Here is a 22,786-nt window from a genome sequence, read left to right as displayed (position 1 = left end):
AGAGAAGAAGCCATAAAGAATTAAGTATTATGAAGCCACAGGTCAGGAAATAGGCTCTATCCAACATTGTGCAAACCAGCTTGACCCTGATATTTGGAAATTTCAAGAACAGTGTTCAGATAGTTATGTTCCAAATTCCTCATGAGCATAATATCTCCTTAAACACCTTGTTTATTTATATAAAGTGAGAAATGCTCCTCCTCCTTAATTATTGAGATGATCTTTGAGTGTGATGTGCTGAAGGCAGCTTTGGTTTTGCCCTGTGGAAATCAATGGAAGCGTCTTCATTTTTAGAGTGGTGCCAGGGCCAACTCCAATTAAGATCTGGTGCATTACAGAAATAAAGTAAACAATGTAATTGATTCTAATGGGAGGTACATGAATGATATATCAGGCTACAATTTTTATTGATGACAATTAATTCCTGGGCATATATCCACAGAAGCTCTGCCCATCCTCTGTCAAATCTTAGTCTACCAGCCAGCAACCAAATTTTCTTGCCAAGGATTCGCTCCTGCTAGTACTGGATTCTCACACTGGCAATGTAAATCAGTGTACGTGTGAAAGCTGCCCTGCTTTCTAAAAACTGGGACAGAAATGCTCTTTGAAAACCCAATCTCCTTCAATTCAGACTTTCTGGTCTTCCAGATTTCTGCATGTGACTTGACACAATGCAAGCAGGAAACAGTGAAAAGTACTTAATGCTAAAATGTACCAAATGCTGCATCCCAAAGACCAAATGGATAGACTGCTTCCTTAGGAAAAGTTTTGGGGTTTGGTTTCTGTTGTTAGGTTTTTTTGTTTTTCATAGGAGATAAACTATATCCAGGAACCTGTTTCACATTTAAACTGAAAGTCATGGTACAAGCACTAACAGCCATAGAAACGTTTGATTTTATAGTATCATACTCCTGTGAAAGAAAGTGCTGGGCAACAAACTGAAATGGAACAAGCAGTTTTCCAGTCTGTAGCTAAGTGGATTTGTGCACTTTTTCACTACACTAAATACATCTGTGGAATCACAAAAAATAATCACCATACAGAACAAGAACAAAATTCTGTTGCTAATGTTTCTCATCTGTGTTGAGATGACAAACAATCATTTACAACAATCCATTACAACAAATAGCTAGAGAGAAAAAATAAGAAGCAATTAACAGATAGATTTGGAGCAGTTCCATCCTCAATAAACCAACACTGTGGTAAATGAACAATTGATTCTTAAAGAACATGTACCTAGAGAGATCACTCTTTTTCATCCATTTGGAATGATGTAGCTCTGTCCACTTCCTATTAAAACCCAGATACACATATGATTGTGTGCTTTATAACCAGAACCAATTTTTTTCTAGTATCATCTTTGGTATACAGCAGCCTGCAGAAGTAGTACCAACAAATAAACTGCATCAAAGCCTCAATTCTTGCAGGAGTGAAATGTGATCATTTTGAAGAGATTAACTCCCTTAGCCAAGCATTCATCACTTTAGGTCATACTGCACTGTACCAGTAACAACTTCAATTTTTCTGTAAAACACATGTATTTCAGACTTACACATAAAGAAACCTGTATTTTCATAAATTTCTTGTACTATTACACACATAACTTTCTAATAATCATAAATACTGACTATTATTTATTTCACTGATAATCATACAGAAATAACAGAGTTTCCATAAAGCTAACTCTATGATCATGATCTAAATATGAAGAGGCTTAATCAAAATTGGGAGGTCTGATGTTTGTATCAAAAAGCTGCAGCATTGAATTGTAAATTTATTGTGCATTTGGACTACTCAAAATGTTTTCCTTGCAATTTATATGTCAGTAACACATAGTCTTAAACACCTACAATTTATTCTTTATGTAAAAACTAAATATTAAGTTCACAAATTTTAAACCTCCTCTGTTAGAGCTGACTTTCTACTCTGGTCTATGTTTGTTTGGGTGGTATGTTTTATTATAGTTCTACCATTTATCTCAGAAAAAGCTTTATAAATTCATCAGAGAAAACCCTGGAAGTGGGGAATTCCTGTGTCTGCAGCGCATATCTAGCCAGCTATAAAGCGATTAATCATTTAAAATTTGGCAGACTGCTAAACTACTAAGGGGAATGAATGTTCCTCAGGCTTGATTACATGTCACAGCTTAAAAGATCAGCAGCTTGTAGCAGCAATGCCCATAATCTACTATTTCTGTAGCAAGGATTCCGGAAGGAAAAGCCAAGACCACAAAGTAAAGTAACGATGCTGAATTGCTTCCCTGTGCCTCACTCTTCCTCAAGTTCCTCCCCTCTTTCCTCCTGCAGGTATTATATGGAACAGGCTCTCCCCAAAACCTGGAGAGCAGGGAAAATACCTCTGAGTTGGGAAATTCTATATTTACAGTTTCTAAAGTGAGATTCTTATTGTCTTTCAACACGTTAAATGTCCTTTTAAAATTGTCATGTATATATTTATTTAAGCATCCTCTACACAGATTGAATTTAAAAGGTAAATAAGGGCAAATTTGGCAGTTGGTAGACCCTTGATGTCTACCCTTCCCATCCTCAATAAACTTACTTTTACTGAAAGTAATTAGTGACATGGGAAGGATTTATGTGCCTAATATTTGACTTCATGCACACCACACAAGACCTTTCACAGCTTAATGCCTCCTATTCCCTTGTGCATCCAATTTGGAGCCTTGGATGGACTCATAAAAACACAGATATTTCTATTTCTGAGGCCACTCTAGGGAATGAATTCTCTTCTTAAAATGAGAATAAGCTCTACCTGTTTGAAGAGCACATCCATTTTTCACCATTACCATCAGCATATCTAAGAGCAGCCACATGGCCACCTGGTGAAGGCACTATTGACAAAAGTGTCACTCATGGAAAAGAGCTGCCATTCCTGATTCTCTGTAAGAACCTGAACTCTGTTAATCCTTCAGGACATGTTTGCAAATGAACTCTTCACAAATTTTTGATCAATGAATGAAGAGCAACATCTTTAAAACATGAGATCTCTACTTGCTTTCCCTGAAATAAAGAAACAATCCATTGATTAGGTAGAGCTACATCTTTCCTCCTCTTCTAGATAGACATCCAGTGAAATTGCAGCTAGGCCACCTTTAGAACAAATTATTGTTAAAGGTTAAAATTTTGAAAAGGAAAAAAATTCACATAAAACTTTTTATTTTGCTGTCTGCTGATAAAGATTTTCCCTTCTCCCTTCTAACTGAGGAAACTCTTAATGCTACATGCAACTATAATTCAAAGAATGTTAAAAGCAGGATATGAGAGAAGCCCCTCTCTTCTTAGGTTAAGTCTAGAGTTACCTTGTGAGAGACAGTAATATTTCACTGACACAAATCTATTTTTAATTAGAATTTCTATTTGCACTTTAGTATTAACATTTCTTCTTCATTAGTTGTTGGTACAAATGTTATCAAAAATATTCAGATATGATCTTCATTTCTATGTATATTTAATGCTACTGAACTTCTTGTCATTCAATACACTAAATAAAATGAAGCTGAATGTACACTAATTTCCTTCAGATTAACATATGTGCAGTTTTTTCTTTTGTTTTATTTTTTTGCCATGGTAAGGCCAAAATGTTTCACTGCATTGGAGTATCTCAAAGTACAACAGTTATTCCTGTCAAGTAAATATAATTGCAGAAGTTGGGAATTCTTCATACTACAACTCCATCTTAAAAGTTGCATAAATCAGCCTGAGACTTCACTCTATTAACTATGGAATTATGTGAGCCCAAAAATGCAATGACTTCTATACATTTTAAATATAATTATCCTGGAGCCATATCTGCTCTGTATGCCAAGCTACTTAATCAGGAAATTAATAATGAAGGCATCCATCTGTTATAATACACAAAGCCCAGGTAGCTGTGTGCATTTCATTTTTGCAATTCAATCCTGTGCCACCTTTCAAAGCAATCTGCTCTATCCACTATCTTGAATAATGACACTAAACTGAAAGTAAAATAGATTAAATTCTGTGCCTTGAGAAACAGGAATTCCTCTATAAACCAGTAATAGATTATGATAGAAGGAATAGCAGCATCTGTAGAGTATGAACTTAAATACTGCCTATTTTCTTGGGGTTTACAATGAGTAACAAAGCATCCAATAAGTAGACTTTGCTATCTCTAAGCTTACTTGTCATGAAGAGTATTCCATAGAGTAGAAAGAATATTTCAAAAGGCCAAGATTGCACTAAATGAATTTAGATAACTTTGGGGAGGAAGGCAAGGTTCAAAGAGATCCTCATTCTTTTTTCTACACCTTCTTGAAGCAAAGGACTAGTATTGCTGTCACAGGAGCTTTAAGACTTTGTAAATTAACTATAACAGGTCGAATGAAATAAGAAAAATAAAATATATTTAATAAGAAGTGCTCATATTCCTCAAATCAGGAAGTCTGGGATACCATAGAAAGAGTAATTTCCTCCAAAAAAGGGGAAAGAAACCACAGGTACTAAAATGACTACTGCTGTTACTGAAGGACAGAATGAGCTAAAAATCTTAATTTCAGTTAGAAAAAAAACACAAAACTGAGTGCACACCTACACTTATGCATTTTACATCTATGTATTTTTCAGAAAAAGTAATGTAATTTCACTTGAAATTATAATTTCTATTTTTTTCTTCCTTTTTTTTTTTCATCCTCATTATGATATACAACACATTGATATCATAGAAAGAAGACACAAGCCATTGCCCCCATGTTCTGAAGACTCCACACTTGAGAAATTCTATTTTCTTTTAAACACTTTTCTCTGTAAATGGGCTTCCCTACAACAGAACATATTTTAATTCCATACAGGCAACTTAAAAATTTTTAAAAATCTACTAATTTGTATGCCTTCTTCATTCCAAAACTACACTTTCCTAAATAGTGGTTTCCTTGTAAAATTACTTGATTTTTCATTTTTTGTTTAGTTTTACAATTTACAAAGTTTGTTTAAAATTACAGACTCTATTTCAAATTGGTCTGTTGGGAACAAAAGATTGCTTTTATTTGCTATGCAGAGCATAGCATATAAAATTACCATATTTCAAGTCTGGTGATACTTTAACTGATACCTTGATTAAAGGCCTCAAAAAACTTTCATTCTGGCAGTTCTAGTCAAAGTTTTAAATTAAAAAATACAATACTCAGACGTATCATGAATTACTTCATTCTTCCCTCGAGCTACATGACATTAAAGACATCTGATATGAATTTCAGGTGCAGCGCTTCAGACAAGAAGTGACTATAAAACCACTGCAGCAATTACTTCTAGCACAATTTCAGTGATATCTCAAAGTCCCACTAGCTTCAAAATATTTAGAATCAAAAGGTTTCAACAGAAAATGGTATTTTCTGCATAAACAATAGCAACACACAGAGCACAGGATCATGCTTACAGAAAAATATGTACTTGTGCGGTTTTCTCCATTCAAAAGTGTCAATATAAAAAGGCAATAAATAGAAAATGCTCTAAAATGTTGACATGAACTCCATGGGAATCTGCTAGCATTCTGTCATTGTTCTTGTGACATTTGCAGCAATGAATTATAATTTAATATTTGGGGAAAAAAAAGTTGCTTTGATCCTGAGAAGTCTGACAAACTCCCATATTTGCTTTGTATGTATTTGAGCATTCAGCATTTAGAAGTAGAGGTCTGAAAGAAACCTCTTACAGGTTAAAAAAAAATCTACCAAAAACAGGCAAAAAGAAAGAAATTCTTCTTTACTGTCTGAAAACTTTCCTCAGTATTTATTTTATAGGGTGAGACAGAAAATGAGTTTAAGAGAAAAAGAAAAATTAGTTCAAAACCTCTCTGATCGAGACTGAAACAGAAATTCAGTGTCATTATTTCAATATAAGGAACCTATCATCCACAAATGTACTTTGTTTTTCTCCCATAGCATTCTTTCACCCTTTAACACCTCTCAACAGACAAGGCTAAAGCTGTTAAAAATACATTGTTCTTTCAGAAAAATGACCTATCTCTATCAATAGCAGTCAAATGGCTGAAGCTCTTGCTCACATTAAATAAAACACCACATAACAGAAAAGACATCAGACCAATTTCAATTGGCACAATCCTGATGTGCCTGACATACAAGATTCCTACACTTCAAACCATAGAAAATAACATTGGAACAGTGATCATTTACAAATGCTGTAGCTGATCCTCCCTCCTTGGTTCCAGAAATAGAGGTCAGAAAGGAACAGACCAAACCAGCTTGAGAAGTTTATTTTATCCTAGAGGTTTTTTGGAGGGTTGTAAGTTACAGTCTCTGAACGCTTTTTCTTAGGAGGACTAAACACAGACTGTGACTGTTTCATTCTTCAAATGAACCTGAATTGCCCACAGTGAATAAAGGAGAGTTGAAAAACCTACTGGGAGGGACCATTACAAAATTGGAGCTTGAAGCAAAGAGAGATCCCACGGTTTCAAGGTACATAAAGGTATGTAAAAATATTATATACATAAAATGTTAGATATCTTAACTTCCACGTTCACTTATCATTCAGAAATGTTCCCACAGAAATGTGAGTTTCCTGTCTGCTGTTGACTTCACAATACTCGCTAGTCCTGTCTATATAATTCTGAGATGAGGAACATTTCTTACACTGTCCCACTATTGTGATTTACTGAGCCCACATCACTTTGCCTGCATTTAATTTGAGGCCCCATTTACTCCAGGCTTTGTAATTCTTTGTTGGGCCATTTACTTGGCAGAAATACAGTGATTCTGCTTGGCACACTTACCCTTCCATAGTAAAAATTAATAAATAACCAGGGGCAAGTGGGGACATGCAGTATTAATATTCTTGTTCTAGTTCAAAGCAGCACAAACAACAGTAACTCAAGAATAAAAGTAGTTAAAGCATTCATTAAACATGACCAAAGGTGTTGATGCACTCATCTAAAGTGATCTCAGGCCAGCGGAAACTAATTTCAAATTTAGCTTAGTGTTGTCTGGGGAAAAGAAATTAGCATTAAAAATACATATACAGAGTTGTTTAATTTGTATAAAGTAAATTGTGATTTTGTTTCAAAAACGTGTTTAAAACCTAGCTTCTTAGTGATTTCAGAAACAAACCCCCAAGGAAAAAAGAAAAGAATCTATCTAACCTTATTTAGCCTGATGGTAGAAGACAGGCAAAGCTCAATTTTCATGCTTACTTGAATTAGTCAGCATTTGAATCACTTGATTTCTATATTGACTCAATTAGAGTCACTGTACAAATCTTAAAGATACTTTTTATTTCAGAGAGAACTTTATTAGATCACACCAGCCTAGATTACAATTCTGACTATATTATATCAGCTGTTGAAATGTCCAAAGCTCTGCAACAGGAGGAATGCAAGGCAGAACTATCATCTAAGTGCTGACATGAATAGAAATTATATTGCACAGAAATAAATACCTGACATCTCTGTGTTGTGTTTAATAAAAAGATGTGGGCCACAAGAATGACAGTAAATACTTTTTCTTCACTCATACTAGAGAAATTGCAAGAGGATTTTCAATCACAGCTAGGTATTGTGGGCAGAAGTATATTTATATATTTATGTCAACTAGGCATGGGAAGATAATTTTATTTCAACACTGGTTATTATTTGTAGTGAATACTAATATTGCATTGTATGAGGTGGAATTGCTTTGATAAATGGTCTCTGTATGCAAAAATACTTACAGCCAGTCAGGAGGGAAACACAAGGGTGTGAGCATTAAAGCTCAATACTTACATGAACATCACCAGGCAAAAGACAGGAGCAGTCCAGAACCTCTGTCCTCATGGTCTTGGCCATTAGTCATGCTTTTTCTAGCACTGTTATATTAGCATAGCATTGCCTAAATATCAGAGCACTGTTCTATCATCAGAACAAATCAATTTCACACAGCAGCACAACTCCAGCGAGGCAGACAGAATTCCCTGTAAGCTGGTGCTGACTGTACTCACCCAAGAAGGTAGAACAGAAATTTTATTTTCCCAAAGAACCAAACCCTTCCTCCCACATTCTGAACACACCATCCCAGCTCCTGGCCGTGCTTTGCAAGAAGTTTGTCACTGCTCTGTCATCAGCCAGCTCCTCCCGCAGAGCCCATTGAGTCAGACCTTCCAGAGCAGGAGGGTGAAGGTTTGCTGAGATTTTTAATTTCAGGCAAATGCATGCACAAACAACATAACAAGCTGACACATAAATGTGTCAGAACTAGGATCTAAGCAACAAAACCTGTGTAAGCACTCAGGAGCCGGGCAGAAAAAAAAAAAAAAAAAAAAAGCCAAACACAACATGATAGAACCTAAGTCAAATTCCAGCATCTCCATGAAACCTCCAGATGCCACCTTCATGAACAGAAACTGCTGACTTGCAGATTTCAGGACAGAAAGTTTGGATTTCACATATTATATAGATATATTTACTAGATTTTGAATAAGATAAATTTTGAATAAGATTTATGAATGAATAACAAATACGTATGTGGGAAAGCAGCAGCACAACTCTCAGGGTTAAAAGAATTGTGTTTCTGGTACACAAAGAACACTTTTTCAGGGAAACCACTCCCAGAACATCATCCCCAGATACAAAAGTGAGAACAAGCTGTTTCTGTCGAGGCAAGTGCTCTGACAGGACACAGCACAGACACCCCAATCTGACAACAGGCAGCACACTTGCAGTCCATCACACCAGCTCATTTTCCTGCTAGTGGAACATGGAAAAACATATGGCACACACACCTTCCCAACAAAAAAGAGGCAGAGATTGCTGCTCCTTGTTTGCAAGCTACAAAGCCTGAACTAAGCAAAAATCAGAAGCAAAGTAACCACCATAACAACTGCTGACTTATGAACATGAGGGCAAGGCAGCAGACCAAAAAGTGGTTTGTCACTGTCAGCAAAGGGAGCCCAAGAGATACAGTGAGTGCTTCACACCCAGCACAGCCTTGGCTTTGTGCTGAGCACCAGAATTCCAGGCCAGATCTCTCATGTGTTTTGATGGAAAAGTTGATGATAGTGAGTGAAGGAGTGAAATCTATGGGGTACAACTGTGACCGGATTAAATAATTTACTTAAACATTTTGCTACTTAAAAAAAACCCTAATCCAAACAGAACAAAAAATCCAAAAAAGAAACAAAACCCAAACAACCCCAAAAAAAGCACTTTGCCTCTCTCAAAGGCTTGCAGTTTTGTTTGGATACTGAACTCCTTGATCAGGTTTGACTAAAAGCTAGCAAAGCCTAGAGTAAATCTACAACAGCAGAATTCCAGTGTCTTAAACAGAAGCCAAATGGTTCTTCTGAATTAGCATCTCTGTACTTCACTGAAATGAAACAGAAATCAAGAAAATTAAAACATGATAAACATCAATTACAACAGAAATTTAACATGCAAAAAAATCCATGTTTCACACCCCCCCAAAAATATTTTTGTGGTTTGTATTCAAAGTTTTTCTTCAGGCCCTCTCTCAGTTTCTCTCTGAAATACATATTACTTGCTTGCTTATTTATAAATAATGATTTCTAAAAGCATTAATTGCATTATATACAGAAATTTGTTATTTATTTATTCATTTGTGTCATGCCCCAAATACCCTGGACAAAAAACTGGAAGGCTGGAACTTATAATTCCCAAGATAATTAGAACATGAACCCTTCCACTTTTGACATATTCAGTGTTCTAATGATTGCAAACGTCTGTTAAGGTACAATTCCAGGACTGGACAAAGTTAGAGGACATTAAATAAATGGATATTGCTGATAAAAAGAAACATCCTTTTAGGAAAAACTAAATTACTGAAGCATTTGGAGGGGAAGTGAGATAAATTAACTGTAATCTTTAGTAAAAGCTTTGAAGGCCAAGCCATATCACTTAATTTAGAAAACCTAAACCATGAAACTGGCAGCACAAATTAAGATGCTTGCAGGCAGCTCTTTGTCCACAAGCAGAACCTTTACAGAACACTGCAGCAGTTCAGGCCAGAGCTGTAAATACCACCAATGAATTCAAGAGTCAGCAGTCATTTTCACAGTGCTGGGAATGGAGAAGGATTGAAGACAGCCTGGCTGGTTGGGTCACTGAGGTTGACACAAATCTCAGGTACCACGTGCTCCTGGAGCTAATTGTTAAATCTCAATTTAGCAAACCCTCACATGCTTGTGGACAGTAAAGGTTCTGAGCTGTCAAGGTGCAATATTTCACCTTACAAGACTTGTTTCTATTCCTCACCAGTATCAATTTCTCCTCCCTATATTATATTTTAAAGAGATGCATTTTAAATATTAAACCAAAGTTGAGTCAAATTCATTAAAGTTTTAGTAGGCAGCTTTTAAAAAAATAATCTATATTTAATATTAACCAACATGCATCCATGTTCTATTTATTGCTCCAGGTGATGGAAAAGACTTTAAATGTGGGCATCCAACTGATTCTTGTCAGCATGGTGCAATACTGCACAAAAACATAAAAATCAGAACCATCTTTTCCCATCTTCCTGAGCCTCCAAACAATGCCCAGTTGGTTCACTGTTGTATTCAGCAGTGACTTGCATTCATCTGTACCTAAAAGACTATTATGAAGCAGAGATCAAAGATACACAGCTACTTTGATAAAAAAAAGACTGACAGGGGCCTTTCACAGATCACAGAACTGCTCATGGAAGCTGTAAAAAAAAATATTTTTCCATACTTGCACTCTTAATTTCTCCCTACACTTTCCTGGAGTTCTCCTTTTTTCAGATAATACTTAGAGAATAAAGAAAACTGATATTAAAAAGCATTCTCCACTGTTATCACTTGCCTGAAAACATGTTTATGAACAAAAAAATACACTATAAATTGCCATGTGATAACTCAAAGTACAGAATGTTCTCTAGCAAAGTAGCATTTCAAAGTGTGTTATCATTCTATGCATATAAATGGCAGAAGAGGCATAATGTCAAGACATGACCTTTTCAAAAGAAAAAGATGGATGCATTGAGAAATATATCCTCCCTACTTCCACATTAATTCATATAGCCTCTCCAGATGAAGTACACATATCTTCCAACTCAAAAATACACAGAATTTAGTCTATTTTCTCAGTAAAAACTATAGCTCTTTTCTTTAAAGTCTGTCAGTGACTCTTCTCTCAAAATTATATCTGTGTTGATGAGAACAGAATCCCCCTGACCTTCAGTAACTAAGTCAGTAGTTGACAAACATCTTTACAAAGACATCTCCATCATAATGTTAGCAAAACTTAGCATTTTATCTGTGTTGTTTTGGGTTTTTTTTTCCTTGACAATGTTCAAGGAAAAAAACCAAAGTGGTTCCTTACATATTAACACATCAGCTTCTCTGCTACTCTTGGCAACGTGAGATTTATTAATCTGCTGTCCTTCAATGTTGTCTCCCAAGTCACTCAGGAGAGGACTCAGAACACACAGATGTCTAGGAAAAAGTTTGCCAGACATTTCCCAGGAGCGAGACCGCAACAGATACTAAACACTGCCATTAAGAATCACAACTTTCCTGAGAGCATATATTTTTCATGTCCAAAATAAATATCTGAGAGCAGAATGGTAACAGAAAAAGCGAGAAGCCAAATCAGCCAGATAAAGATTGTGTGGAGAAGAGAAGCATGATTAAAAATTAATGTGAAACAAAAAGAAGCAGTACACCCAACAAGGCAGTACAAACACAGAAATTGTGATTTTTTTTTTTTTTTAGGCAGAGGATGTCAGAATTAGAACAGCTGTAAAGAGCTGGCAGTATCAAATTTGCATTAGACTTCAAGCATGAGTTTTCCTAAGTAGAGTGGTTTCAGAGCAGAAGGCAGACAGCAACCATAAAAATAAAAAGACAGAAAAACCCCATAAAACGCCCCTCAAAAAACTCCCAAAACAATAATAAGCTAATTAAAAGAAAAGTTTGAGAAAGGTGGAAAATTACAGCACATAATGTTGAAAATATGCATCTTCACTGAACTTTAAATATTATTACAGCATAAGAATTTTCCTCAGGTAAAATAGCTACATAGAACCTACAGCATGAATGAACAGCCAACCAGAATGGGGAAAATTTTATCATTTTGAGGTATTTTACTCTACATTTTTTAGTTATTTCAACATTTTAACATTACTAACATTCTAGCACGTTAGAAACATAGCTTTTTGAAATGTCCTGCTTATGTCAATTTTCCACTGCTTTGGAAAAAACTCTTCTATTAATTAGGGACTTCTATTCTGCTTTCCAAAGATGGTCTCTTCCAGCAAACAAAAATCCACTAATTTGCACAAAGAGCCGCTCCGGAGGGATCCACAATAGATTTTTTTCAATGCACGCTTACACAGTACAGCTAAATACAGTAGTGACATGCCAGTTACAGCAATTTGGAGAAACAAAGCCCAATGTGAACATTTGCTGGCAGAGCACTGTTCCTGTTATAGTCCTGAATAAAAAGTTTAGTCCCAGTTAGTACACCCATGATAGAGGTTGTCCTCCATGTGTGCTCTCCTTTCAGAGCTTCATTTTGTCAGGACTTCACTTCCCACAGAGCCAAACATAAGCAATGCAAAACTTTAGTTTTAAACTAATACAAATAATGAAAATCATAATTAACTTCTAAAACAGACAGTAGGCCCATAGCCTTCTGTAAAAAAATGAGATAACCATGACTCCAGACTTCTTTTGGATTTGAATTCTTTAATAAACCTGCCCACATACATTTCAATAAATGTTGAAATGCTGGTATCACCTATAACTGCACCAGAAGTCATGGAACAACACATGCCATACTCACCATCAAACCTATACATACATAAAATTTGGCAAAGATTTTACTCACAACCTTTTGTTAGGGTTAGTTAGCTGGGCAACTTAGTTCTCTAGTTTCATTTACAGTAAATAATGCTAATATTTTTGACAGATTTTTCCAGTGTCCACTTGATGACATTCATTGATTAAAAAGTATTGAAGATGAAGTGAAAGAGCTGTTTTTAAGGCAGCTTTATAAGGTCTCAAACCCTTAGAACATCACAGATTATTTACAACATATAATAGGTTGAGGAACAGAGATGTATTGAAATACTAAAGTAATCTAATTAAATTTGGCTGACTTTTTCAGTGGGGATTTCACTTTCCCTTCACTTTTCCCCTCCTGTTGTCATTCTTTAAACTTAAGTCATATTTAATTCAATTTTAATAAAGATATTAAAGTGCAGACAATTTGGACACCCCAAACCATCACCACAAAATATATTGTTCTTCCCCTTGCAAAAGGATGGGTCCTCTAAACCTTCTCCCCTTTCCCTTGCTCAAAGTTACAACTCAGAGGTTTTGGGGAAATAGCGTTTAGAACAAAATGAAATTCTGTACTTAAAAATGTACCTGCAGCTTTATGAGACTTGGGACAGGCCTGAAAGTTCTAATTTTTTATCTTTACCTTAATCTTCACAATGACTCATATGTTGATCTTCTGCACCCCTGTCCACAAGTGTGGAAAACAGAGAACTTTAGATAAATCTCTAAGGCATAAGGGAGTTTGCAAGTTTAAATTTCTCTATTAAGCATTATGCAAAGCTTTAATGGAACGCTTATTTTTAGACTAGGCCCAGCTCTGCATGCAGAAATAGAATATTTAATCTCCAAGAACATTTATTTTGCCACCACCATCATGGCATTACCAGAAGGTCAAAGTCAGAGGGAGGTTCTGTAAAAAAAAATAAGATAATCTTTGCACTGAGGAGTTTTTGATCTGTCCAATATGCCTTTCCTAGGCTAGCAAAGTGACTCTGGCAGTGGTGCACCCTCTCTAACCTGCAGAATTGGCACCACTCTGGCCTTATTTCCCACCTCAGACAAAGGACTCACTGCAGGTTTTGCTCTTCTGCCAATGCCACAGCAAAGCTTTGCTACCATGAGGCCTTCTGACACTGCTGGATAAACAAAGCCAAACACCTCAGCCTTCCATTTTACTTGACTTTCAGAAATTGCCATCATGGAGCACAGGAAAATATATACTTCCCTGAGAACCAATGCTGAGTGCCTCAGAGAAACAGCTATTTCTTTTTTAAATAGGTTTCTGCATCACTCTCCCTAGTGCAACTAGCATAACGAAGTAAATGCTTAAATTGCATCTCTTTGGGCTTCATTAAAACAGCATTTATCAGTTTCTTTGCCACACAGTTAGGTATAAGGAGTATGATCTTGACCATGTCAATGAAAGCCAGAAGAGAGAGTCTTTAAAAATGCTACATTCCTCATCATAGGAAATGGATAATTTCAGTCCTAAAATGTCTTGGAAAACTGCTTTTCAGCAAGTCTGTTATATTAAATGGATTACTAGATCTAAGGAAAATCCCAAATAAATTAATTACTCCCACAGAAGAGATGCAGGACTGTCAAAATGATCTTATTTCAGAGATGTTATCAGAAAACTGTCCTGTTGTTGTACATATTGAAAAGCTTCCAGAAGACACTCATGCTATAGTACAACAGTGTTCTTCTTTGTAGAGGTTATCAGATAAATCTTAATAATTTATAACATAAATCTTAATAATTTATAAATTATCCAGGTGATGACAGATCAAAGTCAACTAAGGCAAAAGATTTTGGGAAAGCAAAAAAATAAATCTTTTGCATATGGAAGTGAAAATACTATTAGACAATGGAGGATTAAAGAAAATTCTTGGCAATACTGGTTGAAAACTACTATTTTTAAGCAATTTAAATAAATAAACATTATATTTAAAAGTGTATTAACTGCCACATGAACAAAATTTTTGCGTAAAAGTTATGGAAAATGAGAAAGAAGATTGAACCCAAAATACAGAATTCAGATTCTCAAATACAGTTTGTTCTGCTCTCACTTTCTGGTGGTACTATTGCCAGAGACAATGATGGCAGAATGATTTTCCTGGAAAGATCCTTCAGTTTCCCAGACCAAAGTCTTCAAAAAGAAATCATCCATCCCATCTGGCTCTTTCCATCCATCAGGGCAAATCTTACCCCTTCAATCTGAACTACAACAATACATCTTTTACAATCCCATTGCAGCCTCACAAATTTTAATTCTCACACTTTCTTCTATGTGCTCCAACTGGCTCATCAACTGCCTGCTACTTATTGTATCTCTCTCCTCTTCACTGCAAGTCTGTCTGTGCTTAATCCCACATTCTCCACTTCAGTCCTACCCCAATGATCTGAATTTAAAGTGGATTTAGAGATACTCCACAAGGCGAGGGGATAAAGGAAGAGAATAACCTTTGGCAGCTCTCAAAATGGTGGCACCACCACTTTTGTCACCAATGTCTTCATAGTGGTACAGCTACAGCTTTGTTACAAGTAGCACAGCTTGGAAGATTTGGTTTATGACCAAAACATTTGGTAGTTTTGGTAGAACTGCACCTTGCTTTGTCCTGGGACTTTGAAGCACTGAGCCCACTGAACTGACACAAAGATACAGTGAAATCAAAGCAACTGAGCACTGATTTACTGTGCAAACACACAGCTGACCAAGCACCTCAGAGTCACACCTCGAGTACTTCAGGACCAGTTTGAATAACATATACATAGTGCATCCTCAGATGTGAGAAGTTCTTCAAATGCTATAAAGATATATGTTCTGCATGGAAAAAATATTTGGAGTCAAATGTGGACATATGGGAGATAAAAACAATCTGCTTGAGACAACCAGTTCTGGGTGCCACAGAGAATGTCCTGCACAACAGAAATTTTATGTCTGTGAACTTTAGAAGCAATGCTAAATGCATGCAGGTTTGTAGGACTGGAGATTTATTTAGTTTTATTTAGCAGTGAGCAGGAAAACAGTTTTTTCATTGATTCTAGTGGAACACCACATTCTGAGCAACAAGGAGGCAGGCAGAACTCCAAACCTAACACTAAATGGATTCAGTTTGGGGGAAATTGTCTTCGCACAAACCTTGTTCCTGGACAGCCATTTCCTTTCACATTATTTATGGCTACTGAAATTAGTCAACATCATCCACAAAATATTAATAAACTAAATGCAGACCAGTTTTTCCAGCATCTCAATTCAGGAGAACATGGTTCCTTGGATTTTTTTCTGTACTTGCAATGAAATATATATAAAATTAATGTATTATTTTTATTACAGTAACATTCATTTGATGCTATTTGAATGCAGGGAAAGAAAGGTCAGGGCTTGTCAGTTTAAAGTACCTAAAGGAGCATTTGAGTTGTGCCAAGAACCAACAGAATTTTAAAAGTATAACGGACAATTTGAATGACATATTGGGATTTGAATGTTCAATCAATTTTATTCTTAGAAGCAGTTAAAAATAAAATTTGTTTAAAACAGAAAGAAGAAAAGCAGCACATCTGAAAAACACACACTAAAAGAATTCCCTAGAAGGATAAATCTAAGAGATGTTTTCTGAAAGCAGGCCTGGAGAATGAGTAAACTAAGATTGAAATCAAAGAAACTTATGGCTAAAACAAGAAGAGCATTGGGGGAAAGGAGGAGAAATGGTTTTGTTTAATCTCATTTCTACAGAGAAAAAAGCCAATAAAATCTATACCAGGTTATTTTGAATTTGGTTTTTTTGGTGAAGTTTCTGTTGACGTTTCACTTGGCTTTCTCAATTGTCTCACATTCCTGAGCCACTGTATACAAGAAATTCTACTGAAAAACTCTTCTTTGAAACTGTACTTTGTAATCCTGTACACCTCCTACCTCTTCAGCACAAGTAATTTTAATTCACAGAAAACAGTCAAGTAGTCAAGAAAAACAAATCCAAAAGTTTTTCTAAGAACAAAATCAAAACCTTTAGAACAGAAGGATGGTGGAGAAAGTGACAGTTTCTGCATCATCTCAGCTGTCAGACAAATATATTCTACATCTGCTTTTTTGACTAATCCCCTCTGTAGCAAATGAAGTGCAATGCAAGCACATTAGCCTCCTATATTTAGATATTTGTGGGGTTTAGGTAAACATAGTGCTAAAATTAAGGCTCCTAAAACTTTAATTATAATTCTTTGAGCATGTTATAAACCTTACACTAATCAGTGTAGCTGAATACTTTTTGAGAGTTGGCTCAGGAAAGACAAAGACTCTACTAAACAGGAAAATGAAAATCAGGGAAGACAAAGACTATACTAAACAGGAAAATGAAAATCAGGAAAGACAGACTATACTAAACAGGAAAATGATAATCAGGCTTTTTGATAACAGCTGACATAAAGCAGTTAGAAAATGTTTGACAACTACAGTCAACCCATGATTTAGAGGAACCATTTTATCAGCAATCTAAACATGGGATCCAAAAGGGACATTTTCCCATCTTCATGAAGGATTAGTTTGTCTGACCCAGCTAAGAATCACAGAAGCAGCCTGTAATAACCTCAATATTGCTCCTGAACACGAGAGTGCCACACACTCCAAAGCCTGACGTGAGGAAGCTAATCAGAACTGAATAGAGAAAAGAAGCACAGTGTCCTTTATAGCCTCACATCATTACAAGATGCTATGATCGACTTTTCTGTAACCTTAACTGTCAAAAAATTATAGCTGAGTCATCCTTCAGTTCCCTCATGGACTCCTGCATTTGCAGCAGGCATATTATTCAAAAAAACCTACTTTCATATAATGAAAAATAAAAATTCATGTCGACCAAGATGACAAATATATTTTTTTCTGTATTTGCCATGTGTTTGGAAGGAATCAGGAACAGTTTTCCATTCTGTGTGTATATGAACTTCAGTGTATTTACACTAACAACAACATGAAAGTAATATTTAGAGCATTGTTATGTTTCTTCCAGCTGAATTTGAAAAGTAAAGATCATACCCAGCCACTCTTACAGGTATCAAAACAGTTTTGATCAGTTACAAAAAGTAGCTTAAGCAACAGCTCCTGGATGCTGCCTACCAACAATAACAGTAACAATTTTAATAATCTGTACAAACATCACTGAACACTGGATCAGTGTTTTACTTTACCAAGTCCTTCAGCTTCATTATTAGATAAATAAGTCAAATACATTAAATGTATCACAAGTGTAGTGGAGACCACTGCAGACCTCCAGCTATGGGATGAAAAGGAAACCATAGGTGTCAGGTATAACCACGGAGAAAACTGATCTCAGCCATGTGGTGCCCAAACCACAAAACTTCAGTCAAGAGCTTCAAACTGACTGTGTAGTGTGGCTGTCATGAACACAAACCAGATCATTTAAAAGGAGAAGACACTGCAATTCTTTACCCATCTTTGTTACTAACCACTTTCTTGTAAAATGCATAGAGGTAGGAATTTTCAGTTCAAATCTCCAACATTGAAAATTCTACTGGGAAACCAAGGATTTTTTTAACATGTCTGAGATCACAAAGCACCCTGGACATCCTGCTCCAAAGTGAAGGTTATATTTTGTTTCCAAAGGTGCTGCATGGAATATTTTTCTCAGTAAGTTGCATAATATTATTTCTAGCCATGTTCCAAGACAGCATGATAAACCTGCTCTGGTACAGAGAGTGGGTCACCTTGACCTGATTCATCTCCTGTTTCATTATAATGCTAAGTAAAAAAGAGCACTTACACCTTACACCTCCTCTCAAGATGAGTGAAGCTATTTACCAAATTGCCTATATAAATCTATTATTGCATTTTCTCAGAAAGCCTGAGGACTAAGAAGTCCTGAAACAGCAAGTGAAAGGTTGCTTTGCAGTTTGAATTTTGTTTTCTAATGCTTGAGCATTACTCTACAGACTAAAATTCTGATCTTTGCTCTTTATTCACTGAATAGATCCATTGAAAATGAGTAAAGAATATGTCATGCCTAGAGGCTAAAGACATTCAAAGTTCTGCATTAAACAAATGAAGCAAGTTCCAAAATCGAAACACACTCACACCAAATTCCTGTCCCTCTTTGCATAAAACTATTTACCTCCACTGGTCCCAGCTATGGCAGGAAGATCTGACACAGAGCCATGAGTACAGAATTTCCAGATTATTTAGTACTTCAAGCAATAAAAATATCTTACAGTCAAGTTTTTATAAAATCTTCTATACAAACTATGTCAAACAATTTGTGGTATAGACAGGGATTGTAAGGAAGCAGCAAGGGAACATGCTCTGCCTGTTCTGTTCACAGCAGAGGAAAGCTTTGCTTCCTTTTCAAAGCTTGGCTATGCAGCACTGCTCAGCTCTCATTTCTCTTTGTGGCTCACTTCCCTTCTGCTGGAATTCCCTTGTACTTATCACAATTTACCCATCAGCTTAACAAAGTTAAAAACTGCTACCGACCCTGTGATAGGTGTTTTTTGTGTCTGCCGTTAAGAACTGAATTGTTCAGGAAACATAAATGGAGAAATCATAACTACTCCTACCCTCCTTTCTGGCAACAAAGAATGACAGAAAGCTGTCAGCTGAGACACTAAATTGGAATTTTTTTTCAATCTTGTTTGTTGTTAAAAGGAGCCATTGCAATTCAGCAAAGAAATTCAAACCATAACTTTGAGTAAAAGAGTAGCTAGATTTTGATGGTTTCAGTGGCAGGAGAAAAAAAGCAGCACTTAGTTCCATCTCAGCCCAAGGCAAAAAAGTTCAGATACTGATATGACAGGATCCATTAAGCTGTTTCCAAGGTCAACTACCAAAGGATTTTTAGAAGCAACCAAGTTTAGCAAATCTGTCCCTTTTGGTTTTGATTCTAAAAGACAGCTGAGTACCAATATATTGGAATCCCAGACAAAAGGCTTATCCTGAAGGGATTTCCACAGAATTTTTTTCCTCTTTGCCCATCTTCAGACAGTAGGATGGGGGATTTGTGATGGATTTATGGCTGATGATATTTACCTCTTTGAGACAGCCCATAAAGTTGTTACTGACTGGTGACCCTGGGAGGTCTGCTGTGCTAGGACTGCCTCCAACATAGAAAAAGTCATCAGAGCCCAGCATGGTGTAGTCTTCTTGCGTGTATCCCGTTGTGGTCAGAATTCCATCCACTGATATTGTCACCTAGATAACAAAGCACAGGGAAAGGACACGCTATACTCAGACCTACATACTGGAGTCCTGGGATATGCCTGGTTTTGAGACCTAAGGCGGAACCCATTTTCATGTCTGTTTGAGGTTTGGTCTTGGATTCTAGTCAGCTACCCCTAGGAGCTCTAACTAATTAAAGAGTTGTCTGATTGTTGTACTAGTGCCAGCATAGTCCCTATTGCAACTTAAAAGTTATTTAGCAGACACAAAAATGGTGTTAGTAGAATGCTTCCTAAGTTAGTTTAGCTGCTGTACGTATTAGTAAGTTTAGTGGTCTGTCATTGACTAATAAAAACGTGCACCTTGTTAACAAAAAAGGCACAGGCTGTTTTTTTTTTTGTTTTCAGCACCATCACTATTTGCACTACATAACAGCAGTTATTAATCATGCAAGAGCATAATTACATGCCAACTAAAAGGAAATACAGCAACACAAATCAGGTAAGCAGCACACTCTGATATGCACATGCAGGAAAGAGTGTCAGTAAAAAGAAGGGAAAGAAAAGAGGGAACAAAAAACCCAAACTGCTTGTGATGAAGTACAAGATGTATGGATGTGACATTTCCATCATTCCAAGTTCAAGACTTCATGCCATGCATTATGAATGGTTAGAAACTGGCTGAGCCAGCAGTCACTCAGGCCAGCCCCACAATTTAGCCTTATCCTTTGTTAGTTAATCACAGCTTGATGCAAACGTAATGTTAACGATGCCCCTACATGTGACTTAAAACAATTTGACAGGAACAGGTAAAAAAAAATAAGGAGGTCAACAACAGATGAAAGAAGGAGTTAAAAGTAAGCAGAAGAGTACCAACCGCAGTTCCTCTTTTGTTAATGATGTCTACAGTTAAAAGAAAGAAAGAAAACACACGGCAAACCCAAAATAAGAAACAATTAGAATGATATCTACCGAACAATGTAGTTTGTTTACCATAGCGTGTCCAATGCCTGAGTGCTTTGTGGAGAAGGGGGGAGAAAGGAAATTAAAAACTGTGAACAGAATAACGATTGTTACTTAAAAAATATGATGGTCACTATCATGTTAGTACATTATTTGGTTCAGGTAACGGTTAGTAGAATGAAACATTCCATGAATGACATGTTAGTTATTAAGCATGTTAGTAACATAGAAAAAGGGCAAAAAAATTTTACAAGAAAAAAAAGCAGACTAACAAATACGCCTCCACAGAGGTAACAGCAATAGTTATTTGTCCTGCAAATATATTTCAAAACTTATCAGCTCTCCACTATACAGAAACAGACATACGGTAACGCTCCCTTCATCCTCCTTTCACTTAACGCATCTGACAGACATTCAATGGCTAAAGGGATCCAAATGCCTAAAGCTCATCAGCTGACCACTGCTTGGCCTACACCCACAACTGGTACCCCCGCAAATTACTGTAATTCACACCCCCTCCTACTCATTTTTTATTTTTTTTTCATTTTTCTTTTCAAGTTTTTGTTTCTTTTTTTTTTTCATTTTTTGGTTTTGGTTTGTTTTTTTTTTTTTTTTTAAAGATTTTGGTTGGCTTTGGTTTTTTTCAGCACTCAAGGAATCCTTCTCAACTCCAAAACTTCTTTCGGTCATATTGATGGACTTTAGGATCACAGTTTACTGCAATGAAACAAAGCAAAGATCCTGACACAGAGAATGAGTAGAATGGATTTCTGCAACTGCCTTCTGAACATGCACCTATTTTACATCTACATAAGTCAACTGCACTTTCCCCCCTCCCCACATTTCATAATTGACTTAATTTTGGTAGATAACATGAGCAAAGGCAAATCTAGAAAGTGGGTCCCTTGCTGTCTCTTTCATACAATTTTCCAACTTGCTACCAATAATTAGATTCATTACATAGTTTATACTCTTTTCAAAATATTCCGACAGATGTGCTGTTTGGAAACTTAAATACAAAAGGTGTTAATTTAAGAGTAACCCAAACTATTTAATCTAAAGGGTTACTTGACTTTTGGTAAAACAAATTTTTTCTTTTTTTAGTAAAATATCACAATATAATTCTAGGTCCAATTCAGCTCATTACTACAATGACATTACAAAGTAAAAACCTAATTGCTAAACCATTTTAAAAGAAAAGGGAAAGAAGAGGTTAGATGAATTAGTTAACAGCTCCAGAAGACAGAGCTGTTTTAATAAAGGGAAACGAAAGATTCCAATCAAGCTGCAACTGTTTAGAGAAACAACAAATATATTAATGATATTACTTAAGACAAACATTTAGGGCAGAAAAATATAGCACTCCACAAAATTACATGATACTACCAATAAAATACTTTAGCACATTAGTATACATAACAGTTTTGAGCCACATACGTGCATATATTGTACACTTAGCACATACAGTATACACACATACATGGTATTGTCTTTACCCTCATTCCCCCCACCACAACCTCAAATTTGACTGCTGAACTGCAAATGCCCTAGCACACCACCAAAAGTAAGCATGCAATGTCCTAGATATTTTTTTACTGCTACTCTAAGTTCAACGTGGCATGACATGCAGGATGCCTCCACACAGTGCGTAGACTTTATCTGATAGCAAATTTACTGCCCGCTTCGAAAAGAGGAAAAGATACTAAGCATTTCTTTTCATTAAAGAGTTGCAATTCAGAAAGTTGTTGGCCTTGACTAATGCAAGGCTGCAAGGGCAGACAGTTGCACTGTAGAAACACTGGGTGATAGCTCAAGTCTTGAAAACCTCTCTCTGGTACTGTCTCAGACAGCTGCTCGCCCTACTACTTTCTAGA

The 22,786-nt window shown here is 36.2% G+C and overlaps 1 protein-coding gene across 14 annotated transcripts in view; it reads right to left on the bottom strand.

The window, feature by feature from the left end:
- The window catches only part of NRXN1 (neurexin 1), a 682,260-nt gene that overhangs the window by 428,352 nt on the left and 231,122 nt on the right, over positions 1-22,786 (bottom strand). For 8 of the 14 annotated variants that reach the window (XM_059468828.1, XM_059468830.1, XM_059468835.1 and 5 more), the window contains 2 exons: positions 20,943-20,966; positions 19,822-19,983 (listed from right to left, as the gene is read on the bottom strand). In XM_059468828.1, the coding sequence (XP_059324811.1) occupies positions 19,822-19,983; positions 20,943-20,966 (186 nt within the window). The remainder of the gene's footprint in view (positions 1-19,821; positions 19,984-20,942; positions 20,967-22,786) is intronic. The other 6 variants (XM_059468832.1, XM_059468834.1, XM_059468839.1 and 3 more) reach the window with 1 other exon arrangement.

This window comes from Ammospiza nelsoni, chromosome 3 (assembly GCF_027579445.1).
Source record: "Ammospiza nelsoni isolate bAmmNel1 chromosome 3, bAmmNel1.pri, whole genome shotgun sequence".
NCBI classification, from domain to species: domain Eukaryota; kingdom Metazoa; phylum Chordata; class Aves; order Passeriformes; family Passerellidae; genus Ammospiza; species Ammospiza nelsoni.
The sequence above is the reverse complement of the archived record's forward strand: the minus strand, read 5'-3'. Positions and strand labels throughout refer to the sequence as shown.